The 27,140-nt window shown below is 34.0% G+C and overlaps 2 protein-coding genes across 3 annotated transcripts in view; one reads left to right on the forward strand and one right to left on the reverse strand.

Moving 5' to 3' along the window:
* Nucleotides 1-27,140, forward strand: part of LOC131693126 (RILP-like protein homolog) — a 280,607-nt gene that overhangs the window by 83,564 nt on the left and 169,903 nt on the right. The window lies entirely within an intron of this gene.
* LOC131693127 (uncharacterized) lies at nt 20,802-25,007 on the reverse strand. Of its 2 annotated transcripts, XM_058980700.1 has the most exons (6): nt 24,908-25,007; nt 23,852-23,971; nt 23,662-23,789; nt 22,621-22,932; nt 21,647-22,243; nt 20,802-21,586 (listed from the first exon to the last, which is right to left on the reverse strand). In XM_058980700.1, the coding sequence occupies exons 2-5, from the start codon at nt 23,967-23,969 to the stop codon at nt 21,932-21,934; spliced, it is 870 nt and encodes a 289-aa protein (XP_058836683.1). In that variant the 5' UTR covers nt 23,970-23,971; nt 24,908-25,007; the 3' UTR covers nt 20,802-21,586; nt 21,647-21,931. The 2 variants fall into 2 exon arrangements, with proteins under 2 accessions (XP_058836683.1, XP_058836685.1); XM_058980702.1 differs by lacking the exon at nt 24,908-25,007 and having other exon boundaries at nt 23,852-24,030.

Consider the following 27,140-nt stretch of genomic DNA (forward strand, 5'->3'; position numbering starts at 1 on the left):
ATCACTGTACGATTCACCAATTATATCAAATCACACTTTCACCACCTGTTTTAAATGGGAATTAGAGTAACTAATTACGATTCCTCCTGCAGCTCGGGTGAAAAGGGTTCCAATTTTGGCCCCAAGAATTGGAAAACTTTTCTTATTATTTTTCAGTTGGGCGCCAATTGTAAGTATCTCTTTGTAAAGGCTATCTCAGGGCGGACAAACTACCAGGAGGAATTGTAATTACCAGGTCAAATTCAATAAGGCAATGCTAAAAAGGACTCACAAATTATAGCGAATAAAGATTGTTAGGTGAAAGTAATTTAAACATTTTATTCTTAGTTTTCGACATATTTTATAGGGAAAGTTAGGTGAGGGATAATTTGATTACGAACCGTTAACACGTGTTTCATTGCTGATCGTCGTGACTCGATGGACGCCGTCTGATGATTCGACACTGTTCGCGCCGTCGCAGGTGGACGGCTCACGTGGACCGACAAACAAGAGTATTCGCCGGAATATCTACACGTGAGACACCGTCTCTCACTGTCGGGTGCCGCTGGAAGCCTCCTGACGCCTTTACGCCTTTGGGTATGCCGTGTATGGACGACTCACGTGGACCGACGGACTGCCTGAACAGCCGTCGGAATATCGACACGTGAGATTGCTCGCCCCTAGATGGCTACCGAAAACAGCCTGTCTTACCGCTGTCCGATTTTGGGTCGACTCGGTGGAGGTCTTCCTTGCCGTCTAAAGTTGCGTCGACTCGGTGCTCGTTCGCCGTTGATTAATTGGCACGACGTGGGGGACCTTTCACTCGCGTCGCGGACTTTCACACAGTGTGGCCAAACTGTTCGCGGCTTGAAATTATCTGTCACCTTGAATAGGATTCACTTTTAAAAAATACGTTTTGTTAGGTTTGATTAACTGTTACCAAAAAGCTCCTGGCTGACGTCCGACGGCTGTATTTATCCAGTTTGACGTCTCGGCTGGGAGATGTTAGAGGAAATCGATGTCGAAACGCACTCGGTCTGTGTCAAGATTGGTGCTAACGGTCGAGAGAGGGATTTGATGGATTTTGGTATCGAGGGGTGTTGGGTATGGATTTTACTGATTTTGAATTTTAATTGATTAGGGATGTACATGTCGAATACAATATAAATTTAATTTAGACTATAAGAATGTATCTTTTTTTATTTTAGGTAGTGACATTAGTCATTTCAATTTATTAAATAAGTACATAATATATTGGAGATCATCAATTGGTATTGGAACATGCTAGAAGGTTACAGTATGGATGTGTTCATGACTGGTTTGTGGATGAGTGGTCCTACTTACAAGTGAATTGATCACTTCGCTTGGGTGGAGATATATGTGACTTCTGCTAGCTGTCGAGCTTGGATATGTTAGCTGGTTCCAAGAAGATGTGCAGGACTGGCACCTACGAGAATGTTGATTGTTTCACTCGAGCTTTGGTTTTGGAAATAACAAATCGCTTCCTCGGTGTGATATGTTCGAGTTGAATGCTCAGTGGTTGAAATGTGCATTCGGTTCGAGAAGATTGAGTCGTTTGAAGGATTGGTGGTCTCCGAGAGCAGATGCGAATAACTCTAAAGTATCCAATAAAGGGAGATTGTATCTGTGGAACTGAAAAATATTGTCACTACTCTAGCATATTTTCCTAATGTATTGTACATCATAACAACTACCAATATCGACTATTTAGAACAGAGATTTTCAAATTATGTTATAAGATCGAGAAGAAATATAGCACATTTGTAGTGAATAAAGCATTTGCGAATAAGGGGCAATACTTCAGACCTAGGAGACGAAAGAAAAAAATAGGAACAAGACAAAAGGCGGTTCTAATTCTAAATTGGTTTAGTATAGATATAGGCGACTCAAACGCACTGACAGGAGAATATTTTTTAGAAGTAGACAAATTAGAGGACATCACACTTTTTGAGATACACATGCACAAAACTTTATCGTTTATCGAAGATCGGTGTTTAATTGGCAGATAGTCGCCATTTCGTACGATTTTGCAAAGTTTGCCTCGCGGGACGGACCGATATCCGCCAAGCATAGGTTGCAGTCGTTAAAAAAACTAGATTCGCTAACTGTAAAATAGCGATTTTTTCAACTTTTCAGGAAAGAATTTTTAATCAAAGTGCAGTTTTGGAAATTTTAAATGCAAAGAAGGGGTCTGTCAACATTGCAAAATGGCAAATGCTGCCTCTTTTCAGGAAAGAGTATTTAATTAATTAAAAGCCAATCAATAGGCCGTTGAAAATTGACAATTTCTGACATTTCAATTGCGCAAAAGAGTCTTTGTATCAAAATATTTTTTTTACTTTTCATGAAAATTATTTTAATAAGAAGAAAACCATTTACATGAAAAAATCGCAAAAAATTACAATTTTGTCCCAGAATCGAAAAGTGTTTCTTACCAAACTGTATATGACCGCATACTGTTAGAAAGGTCTAGCTTTCTTCGTTCAAAAAATGTTACAAAACCAAAAATCGGCTAAAAATGACAACGCAGCTAATTTTGTTGTGGCAAAGGTCCCAAAAAATGTTTTTTTGCTTCAAAATTTCGTGTGTACATTACTTTGTATCGCATTTGCTATACTAGTTCATTTTAAAAGTTTAAAATCACTGTAGCACAGTGTAATCTACAAAAAGGTAACAAACTCTAAATAGTTGAATAGTTTTACCATTTTAACTATTGCTTTTCAACGGACAATAACTTCTTTTAACGAAGAAAAAAAACTTACATTTTTCTAAAAAAAACCTCCTCGAAAAATTAAAAAACTTCTACTGGGCACATTGACAGCCCCCTTGTGCATTTAAAATGTCAGTATTCATTGTTAAATACCATAAGCAAATAGCTGTTAATAAAAAAAAATCATATTTTTTTACTCGGTTTCTCAAAATAGCACGGATTTTTTTACACGGTTTCTCAAAATAACGTATGCGGAATAAAATTTGGACAAAATTCAAAAGGCAATTTTTTTGTAGAAAACCATTTATTAAATGTTCTCTCAGTATGAAAACATTTGTCAGTCTATTAACTTAATGTAGAAAAAAAATTGAGCCCATTCGAGAAGCTTTATGATAGTTTACAGGAACTTTTTGCAAAGGAGTCAAAAAAAATGGTGTTGGCATATTCTTAATTTCTTTCTTAATTTTGATTATCACGTTTGTTTGTTTTAGATCGAAAATTATTGGCATATACTCTCTGCTTCAAATTATTCCAGAAATCCTCATTTGGGCGAAGTTGTGGTACATTTGGAGGTTTATCAGCCTTTGGTACAAAAGGTATGCCGTAATCCTCCAATGCGCCAAAACTTTTTTTTGGCATAATAGCTAGGTGCCAGATTGGGCTTTCGCTGCCATTTCGTTCACATGGTATCTCCTAGCGGGTCGAAATTAATACTGGATGTTTAAAATAAGTGTGCCTAGAGTATGACGTTTAGTATGATGCCCTGCAACCGATTGCATTTTTGTTTTAATGCTGGAAGCGTTGTCCAAGTTTCATTCCGCATACGTTAACACCATTTTTTTTGCACGGTTTCTCAAAATAGCACGGATTTTTTTTGCACGGTTTCTCGCAATAACACGATTTTTTTTGCACGGTTTCTCAAAATAACACGGATTTTTTTGCACGGTTTCTCGAAATAGCACGGATTTTTTTTACACGGTTTCTCGAAATAACACGGATTTTTTACACGGTTTTTTTTGCACGGAACGCATCCCCCTTGCAAAAAAGGAATTTGTTGTATCGCGGAATATATGGAAAAACTGGCCTGAAGGAACAAGAAAAGGTTAACGCTTCCCACTATAGAAGAAAATAAAATAGTGACATGGATAGCCCGAAAAGATTACTTAATAACTACGAAAAATTAAATTTTGGAGTAGTACTTTAGCAAGTTCGTCGTGCACGGGGTTGTAGAATGATTGCAATTTATTCACTAATACCCTTCTATTGAAAAGTAATAGAATAAATATACTGATTTAGAAAAAAGGTGGTGCTAAACGTTCAAGAAGCTTTACTAAAATTTGATTATACGGAATACTAAAATAAATACCGTAAAATGTAGCATTGATTACTGTTTCGAATAACTTTCTTGAAATATACGAGCTGTAATTAATTTCATTTTTAAAGTACGATAATATAGTTCGAAATCTTGTATATATTGCATATATCCAGGCGATTTCATGTCTATTACTGTTAAGTCCCAAAATACAACAAAACTAAAGATACAAAGCACTTTTATCGAACTTTTTGAGGAAAATAGTAGAAATTACCTAGTTGGGAATTAAATCATGTAAATCATGGGCCCTGTCAGCTAAAAATACTCTTCAAAACGCTTCAGATATAGCTATACATGAATGTACAAGCAATTGTATGAACTGATAAAAATGATGCAAGAAGTTGTGTCGTTTTACATTTCTTACAAAAGAAATGTATAAGATTCGCTCAAACTTTGAAAACTTTTTCCGAGGCCCGGAGGGCCGAGTCTCATATACCAATCGACTCAGCTCGACAAATTGAGACAATGTCTGTATGTGTGTGTGTGTATGTATGTATGTATGTACAGAATGTCATGTAATTATCTCAGCAATGGCTGAACCGATATTAATGACCGATATTGATGAAACTATTCTATTATGAATTCAAATGAAAGGCCTAACGTGCCCATTTGACACTATTATTTTTGTTTTTCGATACGTTGTTTACTTTCTGAGATATAGGTCATTTCGTCAAAACATTGCAGGTTTTTAGTAAATAACTTTCAAACAAAGCGACGTGGTCCCACAACCCGCACATAATTAGAAACCTTGTAAAAATACCTTTCTATCAAGCTATATATTGTCAAAATGCGTTCACGAGCGACGGAGATATTAAACATTTTGTATTTCAATTCCTCGCTTACCAATTTTCACTAATTAAAAAGGAGACCGTTTCATATAGAGTATTGCTTTACTGGTGGTTTAGGAGCAAAACTAAACCGATTTGGAATATCGGTGTATGAAAACACATCTACGTGATTCAAGGAATTTGATTTTGGAAACATTTTGTGAATTACCTATAAAATAATTGAACTATTTCTCAAAAATCAATATGTAAGTTTAAAAAACAAAAAAAAGTTCACTTCAAAAACAAAATAATGTGTTCATAGTGAATTTTTTTTTCTAGAGTTCGTGTATTTATCCCTTGGATTAGGCGATGCCTTCAATCCTGAAGTAAATATTGGACTATACAGATCATCAAGTAATTCACCTAGTAGTGAGATAAAAGACTTCTCATTCACCTAGTAGTGAGATAAAAGACTCGTGGCATCACCGAAATAAACGTTATTTTTAAATCCCAAAACTCTAGCAAAAATTTAGCTCTTTGCAAAATTCAGATTATATTGGCTATGGCGCAAAAATTACTACTTGCATTATTTATAATAAGGATGTAAAGAATCAATATATCGCATAATATACCCATAAAAATAAGGTCTCGGCATGAACCATCACTTGCCATTCCTCACATGCCCTCCCCATCTCTATCTCACTCTTTCTTTCTCTTCCCTTCTATCTCTCTCTCTCTCTCTCTCTCTCTCTCTCTCTCTCTTTCTTCATGTTGGTGGCAACTGTCACGACTCACATCTATCTTGCTATTTCTCTTACGTCGTATGAACTTTCATGAAAAATAACGGATCAAAGCCCAAATATATCCACGAATTAGATCCGGGAAAAGAAGTCTCCCAAAGTCCCCACTCTCAATGGGGGATGCAAGTACAAGGTGTCTTCTAACTTATCGTCGTCCATATCTGTTCTCTGCTGAGTACACTTCAATTGAAGTTTCAATGGAAGTCACAATTAGTAGTGAGGCATTGGATAATTCAGCACACGTTTCGTTCGAGTTTTCCATATTACACAAGTAAATTAGCGAGGATTACAATCAGAGCTTATGAATTGGACAGATAGTTGATCTGACTACATTTCTGCCATCATGACAGTTTGAACCATTTCTTTTTCACAATATTGGATTGTACAGGGCTTATTTATCCATATTTCCTGGACGAGAATTCCGAACGAAACAATATGCAAGCTATAAGGATGACTGGAAAGAGACTGCATTATAATCAACTGAATGCACGCCTTTTATGCTATCGACATAGCCTAGACACTTCACATTATTTATTTTAATTCAAATGAAAACTTTGAAATACCTACTTGTTTCTTTTACGAATCGCATTCTCCATATTTTGCTCTCTGTTCAAAGGGCTTTCGTGATATTTTGTCTACTTTCCGAATCTGTAATAAGTTTTGATGTAGGCGTTCATTTGATATAGTTATGACATATTTGTCGAATGAAGATTCGTCAAATCTTTGTAAACGTCACGAAAAAATGGCGCGTTAAATTACTGGACCAGCTAATTCTATTCTGCACATTTTTTTTCGGGAATATGTGACCAAAAAGTAAACTTTGAATTCCAAAGCAAATTGAACGTTCCAGGTTCCTGATAACTAATTTAGGTCCATCAATAATGTTGAAACACTAAATAATCTTGAAACGACGCAGTCAAGTAAAGAAGCGTGAAAACGAAAAGACTAAAACAAAAAAAGGATAGCAGCCCTAGAAATCCCATTGAATATTTATTAGCCTTTTCTAAGAAGATAAGATTTTCAAAAACATTTCATAACTTTCTGATGCAATGGTTCTCAAATTCAAGATTTTCAAAAATGTTTTTTAACTTTAAATTTAAATGATCATTGCATTTTAATTAATTATTTTATTCAGCATCTTTTTATTCATTTTGTTCATCTGCGTTCATTTTATCTACTTTGTTATTTTCATCATTTGGATTCACTTTGACCAGTTTATAATTTTCGTGCATTTTACTCATATCATTCATTTAACTTATTTTATTCACTGTTTTCATTTAATGCATTCTATTCATTTTTTCCAGTTCATTCATTTTTCTTCATTTTATTAATCTGAGTATTTTTTTAGTTTTATTCATTTCATCCAAATAATTTATTTGACGCAATTTTTTTTCTATTAATTTATCACCTTTTAACATCCTTTATTTTTTTATTTCAATCATTGCATTTTATTCGGCTCATTTTCTTCTTTTTTATTCATTTTATCACTTTGGCTCATTTTGTTTATTTGATTAGTTTGTTTTATTTATTCATTTCATTTTTTATACATTTTATTTTCTTTGTTCATTCCACTCTTTTTATTCATTTGTTCTATTACAATCATTTGATCTCCATTGTATTCGCTGCATTCATTAAATTAAATTGATTCATTTAATTCATTTGATTCATTTGATTTATTTGATTTATTTGATTCATTTGATTCATGTGATTCATTTGATTCATTTAATCCGTTTTGTTCATATCTTTAATTTTATTCATCTCATGTTCAGTAATTTCTTTTATTTATTTCATTCAATTTGTTAGTTTGAGTCAATTTATTCTATTAATCTTATAACTATTTCTAAATATAGTCTAAATTTTCAATAATTAGGCTAATATAATTTGATTCGTGTATATTCTAATTTTGATTTACATTAATCATTCTACTCGTTTTATGAATTTGAACACCTTTAATTTCATTTTTTGTTTCATTAATTTTAAAGTTTTTCTTTCATTTATTTAGTTTATTCGAGATTTTATTCGTACATGACTAGAAACTGTTTTCATCCCATCTCTAGTTGGGTGCCTACTTCGCATGAGTTCTGCAAACTAATGAATGATCCAACAGTGATATGTGTAAGAAATGTCCCATCTCACTGCTAGGTGGATTAAATCGGTTTTTTGTTTTTAATTTATATTTGGTATCTTAAAATATTATTAAATGACAAAATATTCGTTGTATTTAGACACTGAACATGTTTAGAGTCGGTTTGTTAATATTGGGAATGCTTTACTCCACTGTATTGTTGATGGGATCACAGAGAACAGACATCCATGATCGAACAAAAATATTTAAAAAACGTGTGTAAACATTTGAATTAATATATTAAAAACACTAGCGCCGCCACACCAACCTATCCCAACTATCCGTCAAATCGATTCCGGAACCGGTTCGAAATCCTGGATGGATTCTGCATGGGATCTAGCTCAAAGAAAACAACCGATTCCGACTCTATCGGTTGACGCATTTGAGCTAGAATTCATGCTGGAAGTCCGAATCGGTTCCGGACTAGTTTGACTGGGTAGAGGAATAACCGCTGTCAATTCTGTCGCACTCAGCCACATAAAAACATGACGACAGTAGCGCACCTGGTTTAGATATCCAAACTACTTTCGAAACCGTTAGAGATTTTACACAAGTTGAATGCTGAAGATGGACGTCTGTTCTCTGTGATGGGATTGTCATAATTCAACCACCAATCAATTCAGACAATTGCCAATTATAATTTTCGTAAACTTGTGTAAGACTTTCTATAATGCAGACCTCATCACTTTACTCATAAGCGTCATACAAATCACATGGCTTGATATAAAAGTCATCCAGCGATGCCAACCTTCCAGTTTAAACTGGATTCTTCCAGTTTTTTTACAACATCCAGTCAAACGGACAATCGGAAAAATCTTCCAGCTTTTTGAAATTTGAGCCATTTTTATCCAGTTTTTTTAATATTCATTTATTTAGTTTTCTTTCTCACAAATTGTAACTTGGTTCACAGAATTTTCAAGCAAGCGATGGGATGGTGCAGAGTACCGCAGAATAAGATTTTAATCCACCGTGACTTGAACTCTTTTTATACCACTTGTGAATAAAACGGTACAGGAATGTACATTTTGATTCGATTTCAAATGAATGTCGCTCAAACATAAAGGTGACAGTACATTGTGTCAAATATTGTGATGAACATTTCTCGACAAACATGTCAAATGGTTCTAAGTACAAATGAGAACCTCTCTTTGTTTACTTTCTCTTTAAATTATAACGGCGTCATCTTTAAACTTTTCAATATTATTTCAGGATATATCGAAAAACTCTGATTTCGGCTAGCTTATTCTGCTAAGAGTTAAGTAACAAACGTATAAACTACCGAGTTATTAGCGAAAGAGAAAGCGAACAAAGAGAAACTGTCATTTGCACTTAGGACCAAGGTACCGGTCCAGCCTATGCATTGGTGAAGGCACAATTTACCTACGATGTGTACATCGATGGAGAGCCACCGTGATTGCATTACCCTACAATCACTATCATCAGCGAAAATGCCGAACTGATAACGGGCGATAAGAGAGTGAGATCCCATCATCTCTCACATACCGTCAGCCGAATCTAGGCCTCTCGATCATCACCTTCCGATCCACCTAAATGCGATTGAAGAGGCAGTCGAAATTAGGTCACCACCAAGAACGGGCAACCGACCCGCATTTTAATGTGTGTAGAGTTAAGTCAAATATAGAATTTAAGTTGAAATAGCATGTCATTTTTTACCCGTCGAATAAATGTGTGTTACTAAGGTATTGTACTCTAAACACGCCAGTTTTTGTGCGCGAGTGAGCTTGACCTGATATTGGTCATTACCGAACAAGCTTCCACCAGTTGGTCCTAATCAACGGTCCACCAATATTGGATTTGGTATCCCTAGGAACATTACCCCTTCACCACCTAATCAACGGTCGATGTTGGACCTGGCTGCACTACTGCTATCACCGCTATCGAAAACCCAGGAAGGTAAGCGGTCAGTCCCCAACAATGCCTTTAATGGACCCTTTGCGTATAATGGACCCCCTGACGCTTTTTTGTCAATTGGGTCATTAAGCTATATATAGTTTTCCGTTCTATTCGATACATTTTAGATCCAATATACATAATATAACATTATTTCAAAAAAAAAAAATTCGTTGTAATACTTAAAAACGATTTTTTTGTTTTTTAAAATAAACCTTATGTAAACTTGGCAACCATACATAGGAAAACTGCCGTTGTTTACATCTGGCCTATCAAGACAACACGCAAAATGGAAAAAAAAACTATATGCATTGGATGGTGTTTATAGGACTGTTCCAGTACCAGGAGAAACTGGAAGTACTCCGGAGAAAATTGATCCTGTACTCTCTTCTCTTTTTTCTTCTTCTTGTAGCAAACCGGAGTAAAAAGGAGCAAAGATTTTTTGCTCCTGTGTACTCCGGAGTGACTTCCGTGTACTGGAACAAACCTTACGTCAAACTAAAATAATCCTGCGGGAAACCGGGAAAACATCTATTAATTTTTTCTGACAGGGCATCATTTGTCGTGTAATTCGATGTGTCAAATCCTTCTGATAGTATCAAATCCAGACTGTCAAAATATTTCTTTATTTTAAATTTTAATATTATTTTCACGTTTCCTGAGTTGGAAAAAACATTGTTGCAATTACGAAAATCAGCTTTATCGATGTATGTAATAAAAAAAGATTTTTGTTCTCATTTAATGACCAAATTATTCCCCATTAATAACTGTGTTTAACGTAAACTGTTGGTTACAGGACAGGTTTAAGACTTAGGAATTAATATGTGTTTTTTCACCATAATTCATTTCAAAATTGATATTTGCACTCAATTTCAATCCAGTGCAGCATGACACAGGGTTTGTAAGTAATTGTATTACTATTATAAAAAGAATACTTCGCTCTAATATAAATAAACTACGCATGAAAAAGATATTGTTTTACTGGTTAATACCACAGATAACAGACGTTTAGGCTAGAACAAAATTTCTTCAAAAACCTGTGTAAATTTTCAAATTGATAAACGTTGGAAATCCGTGTTTCACTATTGCCATCTGCGCAACTGTTTGCTACACATGTTTGACAGCTGCACTCTAACTGCATTGTATCGATCACTGCGACATCTACAAACGTTTGCCAAACGTGTTTCAGGCGTCTTATTTATTCGGAGTTTCAGTAGCGGGTATTTACACACGATTCAAATCGAGTCTAAACGTCTGTTATCTGTGTTAATACCTAACACTAACACAATCTTTTGCGATGTAGATCTAACAAACTAAGATAATTTTAAATTTATGTTGAAATTCTGGAGGTCCATTAAGGGAACAAATGAAACTAGATATCTGCGCATTATGATCCTCTGACACATTAATATAACTAGAAACTTGTAATAGCAACTAATAGAATTAAAAAGAGTTATCAACATTCTGAGGATTCAGTATAAGTTTGATTGAAACCATCATATTGAAAATTTTGCAGCTTCTCAGTATTCGATCATCGAAATTTGTGGTTCCTACACCAATAGCCAAAACTAATAACAGTAGGTACAAATACATGGAAGCTGCCATGCAAAAGTTCATTCGAGCGACTAGAACCATGTTCTGTCAAAAAAAGCGTGCAATTTGATGTATCACGCTCTACTGTGAAGTATCGCGGAATATATGGAAAAACTGGCCTGAAGGAACAATAAAAGGTCAACGCTTCCCACCATAGAAGAAAATAAAATAGTGACATGGATAGCCCGAAAAGATTACTTAATAACTACGAAAAATTAAATTTTGGAGTAGTACTTTAGCAAGTTCGTCGAGCACAGGGTTGCAGAATGATTGCAATTTATTCACTAATACCCTTCTATTGAAAAGTAATAGAATAAATATTCTGATTTAGAAAAAAGGTGGTGCTAAACGTTCAAGAAAATTTACTAAAATTTGATTATACGGAATACTAAAATAAATACCGTAAAATGTAGCATTGATTACTGTTTCGAATAACTTTCTTGAAATATTCGAGCTGTAATTAATTTCATTTTTAAAGTACGATAATATAGTTCGAAATCTTGTATATATTGCATATATCCAGGCGATTTCATGTCTATTACTGTTAAGTCCCAAAATACAACAAAACTAAAGATACAAAGCACTTTATCGAACTTTTTGAGGAAAATAGTAGAAATTAAATAGTTGGGAATTAAATCATGGGCCCTGTCAGCTAAAAATATAATAAATAAATGATAAAAATGATGCAAGAAGTTGTGTCGTTTTTAATTTATATTTGGTATCTTAAAATATTATTAAATGACAAAATATTCGTTGTATTTAGACACTGAACATGTTTAGAGCCGGTTTGTTAATATTTGGAATGCTTTACTCCACTGTATTGTTGATGGATTGTCATAATTTGACCAGCAATCAAATCAGACAATTGCCAATTATAACTTTCGCAAACTTGTGTAAGACTTTTTATAATGCAGACCTCATCACCTTACTCATAAGCGTCATACAAATCACATCGCTTGATAAGAAAAAAAACTGTTGTAAAAAAACTGGAAGAATCCAGTTTAAACTGGAAGGTTGGCATCGCTGGATGATGTAAAAAAACTGGAAGAATCCAGTTTAAACTGGAAGGTTGGCATCGCTGGATGACCAGCGATGCCAACCTTTCAGTTTAAACTGGATTCTTCCAGTTTTTTTACATCATCCAGCGATGCCAACCTTCCAGTTTAAACTGGATTCTTCCAGTTTTTTTTACAAAGTCATCCAGCGATGCCAACTTTCCAATTAAAACTGGATTCTTCCAGTTTGTTTACATCATCCAGCGATGCCAACCTTCCAGTTTAAACTGGATTCTTCCAGTTTTTTTTTTGCAACATCCAGTCAAACGGACAATCGGAAAAATCTTCCAGCTTTTTGAAATTTGAGCCTTTTTTATCCAGTTTTTTTAATATTCATTTATTTAGTTTTCTTTCTCACAAATTGTAACTTGATTCACAGAATTTTCAAGCAAGCGATGGGATGATGCAGAGTGCCGCAGAATAAGATTTTAATCCACCGTGACTTGAACTCTTTTTATACCACTTGTGAGTAAAACGGTACAGGAATGTACATTTTGATTCGATTTCAAATGAATGTTGCTCAAACATAAAGGTGACATAACATTGTGTCAAATATTGTGATGAACATTTCTCAACAAACATGTTAAATGGTCCTAAGTACAAATGAGAACCTCTCTTTGTTTACTTTCTCTTTAAATTATAACGGCGTCATCTTTAAACTTTTCAATATTATTTCAGGATATATCGAAAAACTCTGATTTCGGCTAGCTTATTCTGCTAAGAGTTAAGTAACAAACGTATAAATTGCCGAGTTATTAGCGAAAGAGAAAGTGAACAAAGAGAAACTGTCATTTGCACTTAGGACCATTTGACATGTTTGGCTAGATTTGTTGAATTCTCAGCTAGTTGCTATAGTATCGTAAGAAAGGATTAAGCGCATCCTCAAGTTTAGCAAATGGTCTTAAATTTAGGATTTTGTGGAAGTGTAGATTGAAAACCTTCAAAACAGTAAAATTCGACTGTATCTATTAGAATTACATTCAAATTCAAATGCTTTAATTTTTTTTATTTGCACAACAATATCAAAAAATCTACTCAAATTTTCAATAAAAGGTTTGGAACATACGTGTTTACTTAAAATTACGTTCGTTGAATCATTGACTTAAACATTACAAGGGTAAAGTAGGTTTTACATTTCTTACAAAAGAAATGTATAGGATTCGCTCACTCAGAAAACTTTCTCCGAGGCCCGGAGGGCCGGGTCTCATGTCCCATTCGATTCAGCTCGACAAATTGAGACAATGTCTGTATGTGTGTATGTATATATGTACAAAATGCCATGTAATTATCTCAGCAATGGCTGAACCGACCTTAATGAAACTAGTTTCAAATGAAAGGCCTAACGTTGCCATTTGACACAATTATTGTTGATTTTCGATATGTTGTTTACTTTCTAAGATATGGGTGATCTTGTCAAAACAAAACAGGTTTTAAGCGAATAACTTTCGAACAAAGCGATCACTTCGCTCAAACCACAGATAACAGACGTTTAGGCTAGAACAAAATTTCTTCAAAAACCTGTGTAAATTTTCAAATTGATAAACGTTGGAAATCCGTGTTTCACTATTGCCATCTGCGCAACTGTTTGCTACACATGTTTGACAGCTGCACTCTAACTGCATTGCACAGTGGTCCAGATCGCTAATTTAGGAGGAATTTTTACTTTCTGACAAACCTGTATAATTTAGCCGTATCATGTTTTAGGATGAATTTGTGTACTTTAGAAGATGCTTCTTTTTATTGGAATAGTTATTAGGGTGGTTCTAATTTATCTAAAATACGAAAATAAACTTTTTACTGATGAAAGATAGAGCTCCACAGTCTTCCACAAAGTTGTAAAGTAACTTATTTTGAATAAATTTGTTGAACATATTAAAGCTCTATCTCTTTTAGTTTTTGTTATACAAGAAATTTAAAAAAAAAGATTAGGGTGTTCCTGAAAAAAACGTTTTTTTAGTATAACTTTCGTATCTTTTACTTTTTGTTAACACAACCTTTGAACAGCTTATTGAAAACTTCAAGCCGAGTATTTTTCTCCAAGACACCGAAGGTCTAACTTTTTTCTTTAAAAAGTTATGGACACTTTTCGTTAAAAAAATAGCCTATTTCAAGGCTCAATATCGCTGATGCGGGCACCTAAAATTGAATTCTGTTTCCACCACATGAAAGACCATACTTATTAGCATATTTTTTTAAAATTTGCAATTTAGATATTTTTTTAAAATTTGCAATTTAGATTTAAAGTTTGTAGTTTTGCAGGTTCAACGCATTAAAGCATTTACACACATATCGTTGTATTATGAAAAAAGCCACTTTCAAATATCATTCTCTCATCGCAGCAAGCTTTGCATAAGTGAAACGACTGTCAAAAAAGGTTTCTGATTTTATTCGTTTTAAATAAAACTAGTAAATATGGATATTAGTCGAAGAGAGTTGGCGAATTTGCTTATTGCTGGTAAAAAGACAGATGAACTGCTTAAGTTCATTACAAGTAGTAATCCAAATGTAAAATTGAGACTTGTTAATGTTCGAAAGAAATTTTATATTTTGTTAAAACAACCTTTGAACAGCTTTTAGAAAACTTCAATCCACGTTTTTTCATAACTCTGAAAGTCTAACTTTATACTTTCAAAAGTTATGGAAACTTTTCGCTCATAAATAGCCCTTTTTCAAATGTCATTATCTCTGATTGGGGCAAATAAAAGTAAGTTCGGATTGAACCATAGAAAAGAACATACTTTTAAGTATATTTGAGCAAAAATTGGAAAATATTATTTTTTTTAAGCATGTAATTTTAAATTTACTAACCAAAGTTTTAAATTTTATCGCATAGCGACATAAAAGAAATTGCCTAAAGCCTTTGTATTTCCTTTTCTGTTTTGCTTACATATCAACAATACAGAATGTGTTCATTAAAAATAATTTGGCTATGACAACAATTTATGATTTATATAAGGAGAATTTATTCAATGCCAATTAATTCAAAAGTAGATGCATTGCATTTTCAGGTATATCCAGCGGTGCTCGTTGAATTCGACGTTTACATTTAAGAGAAATTATAGGATTTGATGAAACAAGAAGTCTCTTGAAAACGTCATCAAGATTGACGAGTCGATCGAATTTGCGTGCGTGGAATTCTCGGAATCTGCGAATACTTTTATTCCTGGTTTCTTGAACTTCTTCACTGCACATACCTACTGGCAGCATGTTATGTTGAATAATGCTTCCTCCATGGACCAGGAGTTTATGCACGGTTGGTGAGAGAGCGTACCAACCATACAGGCGTACATAAAGCAATCGTGTATCTTCGGCGTAACTCCGGTAAGCATCCGCGTTAATTCCCAATTTGCTGTTGATGATTGTTAATAGCACATACATACGTTCTAGCAACATTTCGCTGGATATACCTGAAAATGCAATGCATCTACTTTTGAATTAATTGGCATTGAATAAATTCTCCTTATATAAATCATAAATTGTTGTCATAGCCAAATTATTTTTAATGAACACATTCTGTATTGTTGATATGTAAGCAAAACAGAAAAGGAAATACAAAGGCTTTAGGCAATTTCTTTTATGTCGCTATGCGATAAAATTTAAAACTTTGGTTAGTAAATTTAAAATTACATGCTTAAAAAAAATAATATTTTCCAATTTTTGCTCAAATATACTTAAAAGTATGTTCTTTTCTATGGTTCAATCCGAACTTACTTTTATTTGCCCCAATCAGAGATAATGACATTTGAAAAAGGGCTATTTATGAGCGAAAAGTTTCCATAACTTTTGAAAGTATAAAGTTAGACTTTCAGAGTTATGAAAAAACGTGGTTTGAAGTTTTCTAAAAGCTGTTCAAAGGTTGTTTTAACAAAATATAAAATTTCTTTCGAACATTAACAAGTCTCAATTTTACATTTGGATTACTACTTGTAATGAACTTAAGCAGTTCATCTGTCTTTTTACCAGCAATAAGCAAATTCGCCAACTCTCTTCGACTAATATCCATATTTACTAGTTTTATTTAAAACGAATAAAATCAGAAACCTTTTTTGACAGTCGTTTCACTTATGCAAAGCTTGCTGCGATGAGAGAATGATATTTGAAAGTGGCTTTTTTCATAATACAACGATATGTGTGTAAATGCTTTAATGCGTTGAACCTGCAAAACTACAAACTTTAAATCTAAATTGCAAATTTTAAAAAAATATCTAAATCGCAAATTTTAAAAAAATATGCTAATAAGTATGGTCTTTCATGTGGTGGAAACAGAATTCAATTTTAGGTGCCCGCATCAGCGATATTGAGCCTTGAAATAGGCTATTTTTTTAACGAAAAGTGTCCATAACTTTTTAAAGAAAAAAGTTAGACCTTCGGTGTCTTGGAGAAAAATACTCGGCTTGAAGTTTTCAATAAGCTGTTCAAAGGTTGTGTTAACAAAAAGTAAAAGATACGAAAGTTATACTAAAAAAACGTTTTTTTCAGGAACACCCTAATCTTTTTTTTTAAATTTCTTGTATAACAAAAACTAAAAGAGATAGAGCTTTAATATGTTCAACAAATTTATTCAAAATAAGTTACTTTACAACTTTGTGGAAGACTGTGGAGCTCTATCTTTCATCAGTAAAAAGTTTATTTTCGTATTTTAGATAAATTAGAACCACCCTAATAACTATTCCAATAAAAAGAAGCATCTTCTAAAGTACACAAATTCATCCTAAGACATGATACGGCTAAATTATACAGGTTTGTCAGAAAGTAAAAATTCCTCCTAAATTAGCGATCTGGACCACTGTGCATTGTATCGATCACTGCGACATCTACAAACGTTTGCCAAACGTGTTTCAGGCGTCTTATTTATTCGGAGTTTCAGTACACGCAGAAAAAAATATTGTGAATCCAACCATTTTTTATATTATTATAAAAAAATTTTGAGGTTAATTATGGGCTAACCAAATTTGGATTTAATTACAACAATTTCATTAATCAGTACAAACTCTTAGAAATATTTGAAACAAGCATCACTTTTTATTGTGTCAACAGTTTCTTTTAATTAAAATAGCCTTCATATACCATTAGATTGACGTGTGGTTTTATAATTATAATCAATATTATTAATAAACCCAACCTTTCCGATTGATTATGTCAACCATATTTTTGTTTAAAACCGCATAAATATATTCTCAGTTTAATCGGAATTTTGTTACTCTCAAATCAATACATGCTTTGATTCAGGTAAATAACCAGTTTAAAACAAATATCAGATTGATTGGAGCAAACAAATTTTTGTTTGAAATAGCGTTTATGTATATTCAATTCAATTGGAAAAATCTTTATATAAATGTGAGGCACACATTGTTTCAATTGAACATTTTTCAATAATAATATTGATTTGGTTTGAGCTGGTTATATTCGCACGCTATTTTTAACAGAATTTCGATTGATTTAATCTTACGATTTTTATGAAACAATGTTTATCTGGTATTGCAACTAAAATATTTTTAGCTAAATCGAACATTCTATAATGTTATTTCAATCAAAGTGTTTATAGATTCAATGAATGAACTTTTTCTTTCAAACTAGCCTTTTAATTGAATTAATTCCGATGGAATATTGTTATTCGAAAAAACGTGTTGATCTCAATATATAAAATGTTGATTCAAACAAAATTTTGGCTGTCGTAATCAATTTGATTGTTTGAAATGATTGATATTGTTCGCTATAATTACATTTAATAAAAGGATCAATTTGAAAACAGAAATAAAGTTGTACCGATGTAGTAATAAAGTTTTATTTATTTATTTTTTGTTCCGTTGTGATACATATTTCCGTTGCGATACATATTTCAATTTGGAATAGTACCATTACAATCATAGTAATTGCACATTCTTAAATATATACTATCATCGATGTTGTGGAGATCTATTACTTGAGATTTCAGTTGTTCTATATCGTAAACAGCAATTGGATTTTCGTTTAATTTTAAATTATACGACTGTAAATGATCATCAAATTTTTCTGAACTGTATCTTTGGGCAAAAATCAGTATCTTATCGTCAACCGTTAATGCAATGTCTTTCAGTTTATAAACGTTCAAAATGTGTTGAAATTGAACTAAGAAACAATCCCCCTGTGTGTACAAAGAACCTTCTTTTGAAAAAGAGGGAATAAACGCAACGCAATCAACATTAACAGATCCGAATATTTTTTCAGTTAAACAGTCATAGATCTTAGGTAACTTTTTGAATGACACAAGAGTCTTGTCTACGGTTAATTTAGATTGAAAGAAACAGTTATTAATTACATTAAAAGCAAATTTGAAACTGGATTTGATTGCCAACGAATAGCACATGTTTGTTTTGTTGTTATTGGCTCTACCATATTGTTTTGATTCTCGATGCTTTGATTCGTACCTCATAGCCCATTGTAGACGAACAGAACCTGATTTTTGAATGGCTGTTGCGTAGTGCGTCATATTATGATGTTTGGCTTTTAAAGTGTCTTGGAACAAATCCTGATACTGTTGATGATGAACTTGTACCAAATCACGCAATTCTTTTATCAAATATTTTGGTGTTTCTAGAAGTAGTACAATGTGTAATATTTTGACTAAAGTTACTAAATAGTTCCAGACTGCATCGTTTTTTGGTATCTGTTGTCCAATCATTAGTGGTAGAAAACATGTGAAGTTTTTTGCTTCACTTGCAGTCATGTTTAGTTTTTTGCGCTTCAATTTTTCACGTATGAAATCATTTGCAATGTTTGATGAATTATGTGTTCCGAATACAAACATGTTTTTTCTGTGGTTTAGATCATCCAATGAAAGAAATTGTTTTTCAAAAACGAGATAATATAAGCTATGTTGTAGCCCGTAGATAACTATTCCCTCTAGAACGTCATGCATTACATCAAAAGAAAAATTATCAACGACATGAAATGATGGAATACGATTAAAAATGCACGAAGATTTGATTCCTGTTTCTGCGACATCTTGTGTTATAACGTCATTCTCGTAATCTTGAATTGTTCTAAGAAATGTAGAGTATTCTACGCAATCGCTTTCAGTTTGTGCTCTTGACCGTTTACACAGCCGACAAAAGAAGTTAGCTCTGAAGCATTCTACGAAACCTGTTATGCCATTGACTCCTAAGTTGTCACCTAGTACAAATCCTAGCATAAAAAAAATCTTTTTGGTCTGTCCGTTATATACTATATCCAATCCCTCTGTTTCGAGTTCTACAAGCACATCAACCAGTTTACAGAAAACTTTGTCATTTTCAAAATATTTCCTATCGCTCGTTTTTACGAATCCTGCAGTCAAGATGTTGCATAGCTTCGATAGAAAATGTGGTGGCAAACACGGAATATTATAATAGATTCCACAGATCGATGTTGTTCCTGCATGGTGTGAGGTAGTATCGCTTATATTGAAATCATCGAAATATATATTCAAAGGTACGACAGTCCTATTACAAAGTCCAGTTATCCGCTCATGCCATACAGTGCCATCTATCAAGGATCTTATCACGTTATCAGTTGAGGGGTTCAAATTGTCCATAACACACTCCATCACACCATCAGACTCCAAAAATTTCGTCAGTTGAAACTTTATTGGCAATATGACACCTTTTATATGATCCTCAACCTGTAGTATTGAAATATGAACATATATTACATATATTGGCAAATAATTTAAACAAAATTACTTTGGAATAGTTGATCTATCTGTATACTGAGTTACCACAGATAACAGACATTTAGGCTCGATTCGAAACATATGTAAAAGCCCGCTACTGAAATTCCGAATAAATTAAACTCTGAAACACTTTTAGCAAACGTTTGTAGGTATGCAGTGCAGTGATCGACGCAATGCAGTTCGAGTGCAGTTGCTAAACACGTGTAGCAAACAGTTGCGTAGATGGCAATAGTGAAACACAGATTTCCAACGTTTATGAATTTGAAAGTTTACAGGTTTTTTAAGGAATTTTGTTCTAGCCTAAACGTCTGTTATCTGTGGTGTTACACAATAATCAGATTTCATTTGTTAATCGTAAAAGAATATATATGTGCGTGTGTGTATATGTATTTGTTTGATCATACCATTTGCTGCATATTTTTCGTCACGCCTGGGTTGAGAGCATTATTTATTGTATACACAACCGGATCTTCAAACAGCCCTTCGTTTTTTAAACGCTGAATACATTTATATTCTGTATCTTCATTGAATAAATTGAGCAGTTTTAGCAAAATATTATCCCCATTGTCTGACAATGTCCCAGTATGTGATAACGATTTAATCATTTTAGTGAATGGTAACAAAATGTCGGACTTTATATCCTTTTCTATATTAAAAACAACTTTTCGTGCTAACGAATCTATGCTCAGCCACTTTAGTGTTAAATTCATACTAAGCATATCTATTTTTTTCATTAGCATTTCGAAGTCAATGATATTTTGTTGCATTGGGACAACAGTAGATATTTCATGTTCTGTGTCGAGTTTTGCATTTTCATCTATACTTATAACATCATCGTCTTCTGAATTATTAGATGAACAAATTTTGTCTGACGTTAGTGCTCTGTGGCAATCCATCTTACGATGAGATATGAAATGATTTTTATGGTGTCTTCGAAAACTGCCATACACGCTGAACAATCGATCACAGCTTTCAATATTGCACCGAAAAGTTTCTAAGTTGGAATGCATCCGTCGTATATGAAAGTAAAGTTGGTCAAAGCATACTGCTGTCCAGTTGCAGTGGTGGACGATACATGAAATCATTGCTGTTTATTATTTTCGCGTATGTATGTTGTTAGGGCAGTGACCTTTGATTGATTGTAGTCATTTTTCACGTCGAATCCATACAAACAATTACTGATCAAATTCCATGGACCAGTTGATTCTCTCGGGAAACTTAATTTATACGTAGCGAATATCTTAAAGCATACATCCAGAGCTTTTTGGAAAGTTTGGAATCGATAATACGTGTCACCGAAGTATACGAGGAAATCAATTAGATGTGAATGATCCTTTCCAACGGCGATCAGTATTGGTCGTTGGGGTAAATCCTTCTGTCTATATCGTTCGTATAAATTACCCACCGCTGTTTCAATATCTGACAAGCTATTCACGTAGAGTAGGCACCCTTCCTGACTTTCTGCGAACGACGGTTTCCATCTTTTAATTCCTTTCTTAAGAAAAATCAACGAGCTTGGTAATAAAAACACCGTCAAAGCAAATGTGTAGCAATCTTCACTGTCTGAAAAATAAAAATAATAAGATATTGGAATTGTTTCAGTTTAACCAACCACAATTTAACCTTCTGACATATCATCCTGGAGGAGACGATTCAGTATTGCACGTCCTCCGGCATCGGCTATGTCTGCTTCGAATGCCCAGCGAATACGCTCTCGGAAGTGTTGCCAATGTTTGAATAAATTGTCTTCCTTTTCAGGTTATCTGTGTTTAAAGTCCAACAAAATAAGTGTATATCCTTGAGGGTTTTTCAACACCGGGTAGTCAGCTAAAACATTGTTGATTGTTCTTTCTCCCAGCTGCAGTATTTCGTGAATACGTTGAGGGCTGGTAGACTTCCACTTCTTTTTCAGTTCTTCCCACTCATCTTCATGATGGCGCAGCCAGATTTTAGTTTCTCGGAATTCCTCCTCTGCAAATAAATATATTCATAAATTATGTATAATAATTTGGCTGCATAAAATATACCAGCTTCTGCAGTAAACACTTTTAAAAACTCCGCGTCATCAGCCGATCGGTTCGAGGATGCGATTTTTGTTTTCGATATCGCAATTGGTTTATAATTAATATTTCGATCGTAGAGATATCCTCTTGCTACTTTGCTTTGCCGTATACGTTTTCCATTTTCGTCAATAATAAACGTTGGTCTGTACCATGAAGTCTGTAAAATAATAAACGAGTGTTTATTGATGATGCCAATTATTACATTATTGTGCAATATATGATTGACAAACACACTTGGAGAGAAATTGATAAGAACATTGACTTTACAACACAGAGTAACAGACAAAACACTCGCAAACAATGCTTCGCAAGGTTTAACTTCTAATTTTAGTTAGAACTATGGTCGTATTTACTGACTGACGTATGCACCAGTATGTGGGGATAGACCAAAATTATTCTCAATTCCCAAAACTGGAGGAGCTAGTGTTTTGGGGAAATTGGTGGTTCAATATTTTTTGGAGGAATATTTTCTCGTGGTGTCATGTCTGTTAGTCTGGGGATATAACATCAAAAAGCGACCTTGTTATTACTTACCTTCTCCGAAGGGAAATGTTTCGAAAGTTCCGCAGAACGTTCCAACAACTCCTCGTGTGACAATTTTCCAAATCTGTCCTTAAACTCGTCTACTACGATGTGAGTAATCGTTCGTATTGCTTCTTTTGAAAGGTACTGCGATTTTCTATACGCAGCCTGTATTGCCTGTCCACGATCCGACCGGTTGAGGAGGTACACTGCAGAGCATTCAACCCGCGTGGTAGCTGCGTAGGAAGGTTTCACTGGCACTCTAGTGACGGGAGCTTTCAAATTTTCAACTGTTCGTAGAGGCTCACTAACCGGAACTAATCCCTAGAAAAGTTTTTTATATATCAGAGTATAAAAATTGCAATTCTAAATTAATCAACATAAGGATTTTAAACAATGTAGATCACAACCTCGAGAGCTACAATAAAAACAATCACTCTTCACGAGGGAACAAAATATGAGACAAATACGCTATGCTACTTAGTCACTTTTCGAGCGCCAGCTCGACCAAAGCGACATTTTCTGTGTTTACTGTTAGTTATCAGCTGTTATTTTAGAGAACAGCTGATCAGCAACAGTAAACAAAAAGCGCAGCAAATATCATGGGGCTCGAAAAGTAACGCTATATAACACAACGTGTTTAGCTTCATTGAGATATCTGACGTTTAAAATACACACACTGAAATCTCGCATCCAATTCGCCGTGTAAAAGTTTTGTTTTCCTCCCAATTTAAACGTCAAAGCAGCACAATACCAACCCAGCTGGATAAGTCTATACTTTTTCAATCTTCCGAAACACTAAAAATAAAAACAAAAGGCTCAAGCCTTTTCGCTTTGCAGTGTAGCCAGATCTCAGTTTGAAGATTGAAATGTTCAAAAAATTTCAGCATTTGAAAATTTCATGTTTTCAACTTTAATTTGTTAAAAATAATTAATAATTATTTGGTCAATAATAAATAAGTTTATAATATGTTATTAACATATCCCCGAACTTCATATTCACATCAAACTTACGAGTTTCAAATAAGAGAAAATTAAAGCCACAAAACTTACCAACGATTTTCTCCAACCATTAAGCCCGTGTATACATTTTGTTCGATCCGCGAGATAAGGTGTCGACAACAAAGTTTCGATCTCCTGACGCTCTACTAGCTTCAAGCATTCCACATTATATCCGTTCTCTGATATAAAAGAATGTTTGTTATTGCAAAAATATTAATAATTAATTTGTATTGGCGCTTACCGAGAAACAAACCAATACTGCCATCCGACAGTCCAAATTTCTTAAGTAAAATGTACATTTCGGTTTGCTCTTCGAGGTTCGAAACATCAACTTCTTCAATCATTATGTCAGTATCCATTTCTGTTTAATTATAGAATATGTATGTCAAAAACTAAAATCACAGAATCTCTTCTATAAATATTATGTTTGATCCAGTACTGTTTCTCTGTCTGATACCGAATAAGAGCAAACAGAAGCATTACTCTAGTTTGCAGCCAGTAGAAGAAACAAGAGAAAATGTAAAATATATACCCAATATGTTTAGGACTACTTCCAGTCTCTCTGGGAACTGGAACAACACTATTGATAGTCAGCCCACCCGGAATTCCTGCTCAAATTCAATATCTGATTATAGCTCAATTGATTTTGGAATCGATTGTTACATTTGGACCGGAATTTTGGAAGAAGCTACATAAAATTCCTAGAAATTTACCGGCTATAGTTAAATGTTATTCGCTGCAGCGTAAAATGATGTACAGAACGAAGATTAATAGGAGATCGAACTCGTGTAAGGGTATCTTGTGAGTGATATTTCAATATCAATGTCGTTATAAAATCCCGGACATTATAGGTTTGTTCCAGTACACGCTTCTTGCTCCAAGTTACTCTGGAACAAAAATCAAATACAGGAACGATTATATACCTGTTTGCTCCGGAGTACTTCCAGTTGCTCCTGGTACTGGAACAAACCTTATAATAATCACATTTGGTCGTTGAGAAACAAGCACGATTTCGAATATTTTGCTTTTGGGTGTTATGACGCAACCTTGCGCGTCCTAAGTCAAGTAAACGAAAAAACCAGAACATAAAAATCGTTCAAAAAGTAATTGTCTTGGATGTTTCAATTGATGTGCACCGAGGCAGGTCCGTGCATTGGTTTTGCAGAAGTGCAAAAACTGGGAATGTTCCATTGACAAAATGGAAAGTATAAACCCAGTGTACTCCACTACATCGAGGCACGGCCATCGAAAACGGCATCTAATTTAGAAACTACTGTGAATCTATAAGAAAACTCACCACTTTATTCAACTTCGCGATATGAAATTTAAGCGAAACTGTACTTTTTAACGCCCGGAACGATAATTCAGCACGCACAAAAAGACAAGCGAACTTGTTCCGCCAATAACGTGACTGTGAATAAAGAGAAAAATTTCATATATGCAATTATGTTGTCTCATTCCAGTGTGGCCAAAACAATGTAAAATTGCATTGATATGGCAAATTATAATTATTTAAACATTATTCTTATTTGGTTCAAAAAGAAAATTTGTTGGTTCATAATAAATGTTGGTTCAAAATTATTCTTCAACAAATTTTCTTGTTAAATCTGACGGTAATATTTTTGAAGTAATCATAACGATTTTTCATGTCAATTTTATCTTATTTTTTATACCAACGTGAACGCGATATTGGAATAAAATCCCGGTTCAATTATTTCAATAAAATAGTTATTAGATTTAAAAAATAATATTGTTAAAAATTCAACCAGAATATTTATGTTTCTTCAGCAAAATAATTTGTTTGATCTAAATTTATTTTTGGTCTATCGCAAATAATATTCATCGCTTGTTCAATAACAATGTATTTTATAGAAATAAAATTCACAAATTTTCCTGCGTGTAGCGGGTATTTACACACGATTCAAATCGAGTCTAAACGTCTGTTATCTGTGCTCAAACTAAATTGAAATAAAAAGATTATAAAAATACCTTTCTAACAAGCTACAGATGGTCAAAATCCGTTCACCAGCGGCGTAGATATTAAACATTTTGTATTTCTTTTCATACAGAGTATTACCACAGATAACAGACGTTTAGGCTAGAACAAAATTTCTTCAAAAACCTGTGTAAATTTTCAAATTGATAAACGTTGGAAATCCGTGTTTTACTATTGCCATCTGCGCAACTGTTTGCTACACATGTTTGACAGCTGCACTCTAACTGCATTGTATCGATCACTGCGACATCTACAAACGTTTGCCAAACGTGTTTCAGGCGTCTTATTTATTCGGAGTTTCAGTAGCGGATATTTACACACGATTCAAATCGAGTCTAAACGTCTGTTATCTGTGATAGGGGTAAGAAAACACATCTACGTGATGCAAGGAATTCGATATTGAATTTTTTTTGTGCATAATAAATGAATTATTTCTCAAAAATTAATATGGAAGTTCATTTCAAAGATAAAATAATGTGCCCATAGTGAAATTTTTTCTAAAGTTGTATTTATGTACGTATTTATCCCTTAGATTAGGCGTTGCATTCAATCGTGAGTTAAATGTTGATGGTATATTAATACATAGATCATCAAGTAATTGACCTAGCAGTGAGATAAAAGATTTCTCATATAATTATACTCGCGGCATCACCGAAAGCAACTGTATTTTTGAATCCTTAAACTCTAGTGAAAATTTAGCTCTTTTGCAAGATTTAGGTTATTTATACTGGTTATGGCGTAAAAATTACTACTTACATTATTTATAATAAGGACGTAAGGAATCATTATATCGCATAATATACCTTTAAATTCAAGGTCATGGCACAAAACAGCATTTGCAATTTCTCCCACGCCCCCTTCCTTTTCTCTCTCTCTCTGTCTCTCTCTTTCACTTACTCTCTCACTCTCTTTCTCTCTCTCTCTCTCTCTCTCTCTCTCTCTCTCCTTTCCTTCGTGTTCGTGGTAACTGTCACGACTCACATATTTCTTGCTGTTTCTCTATCCATTTCTATGTTGTGTGATAAGCTCTTCTGATAACCTGAAACTTTTATATATAATTTTTTTTATCTTAAATACGTTTATTTAGGCCCAAATGCTTTAGCTTAACGAGGCCGATAATTCATTTTTTAATTACATGTCACATGTTAGTGGGGGAAGGGAAAGCCGTATTTAGGGGCGGCTTGCTCCCCTCTTATGTAAGTAAAGGAAAAAGGTAGAAAGTGGTATACATATTGTGTAATTGACATCGTCGTTTGCTGATTGATCATTGTGGCGGATATGCACACTTTGTTGTAGTGTTGTAGTTTCCAGCCTGTAATCACAGGGGCGAGGGGAGGGTCGATATTTCGGATAATTATTGGCACTCTGATGCTGTCATGATGTTCTCTATATCATCTGCATGTGAGGTATGTCATGATGTTCTGGGTAGACGGTTATCAAGAAGGGTATGCACCGAAGACTCGTGAAGCAATGCCATATTGTAGATACAGGGATAGGTTGGTGAGATTCTACTGTGAATGAGAGAGGGGAAAAT

Source organism: Topomyia yanbarensis, chromosome 3 (assembly GCF_030247195.1).
Source record: "Topomyia yanbarensis strain Yona2022 chromosome 3, ASM3024719v1, whole genome shotgun sequence".
NCBI classification, from domain to species: Eukaryota; Metazoa; Arthropoda; class Insecta; order Diptera; family Culicidae; genus Topomyia; species Topomyia yanbarensis.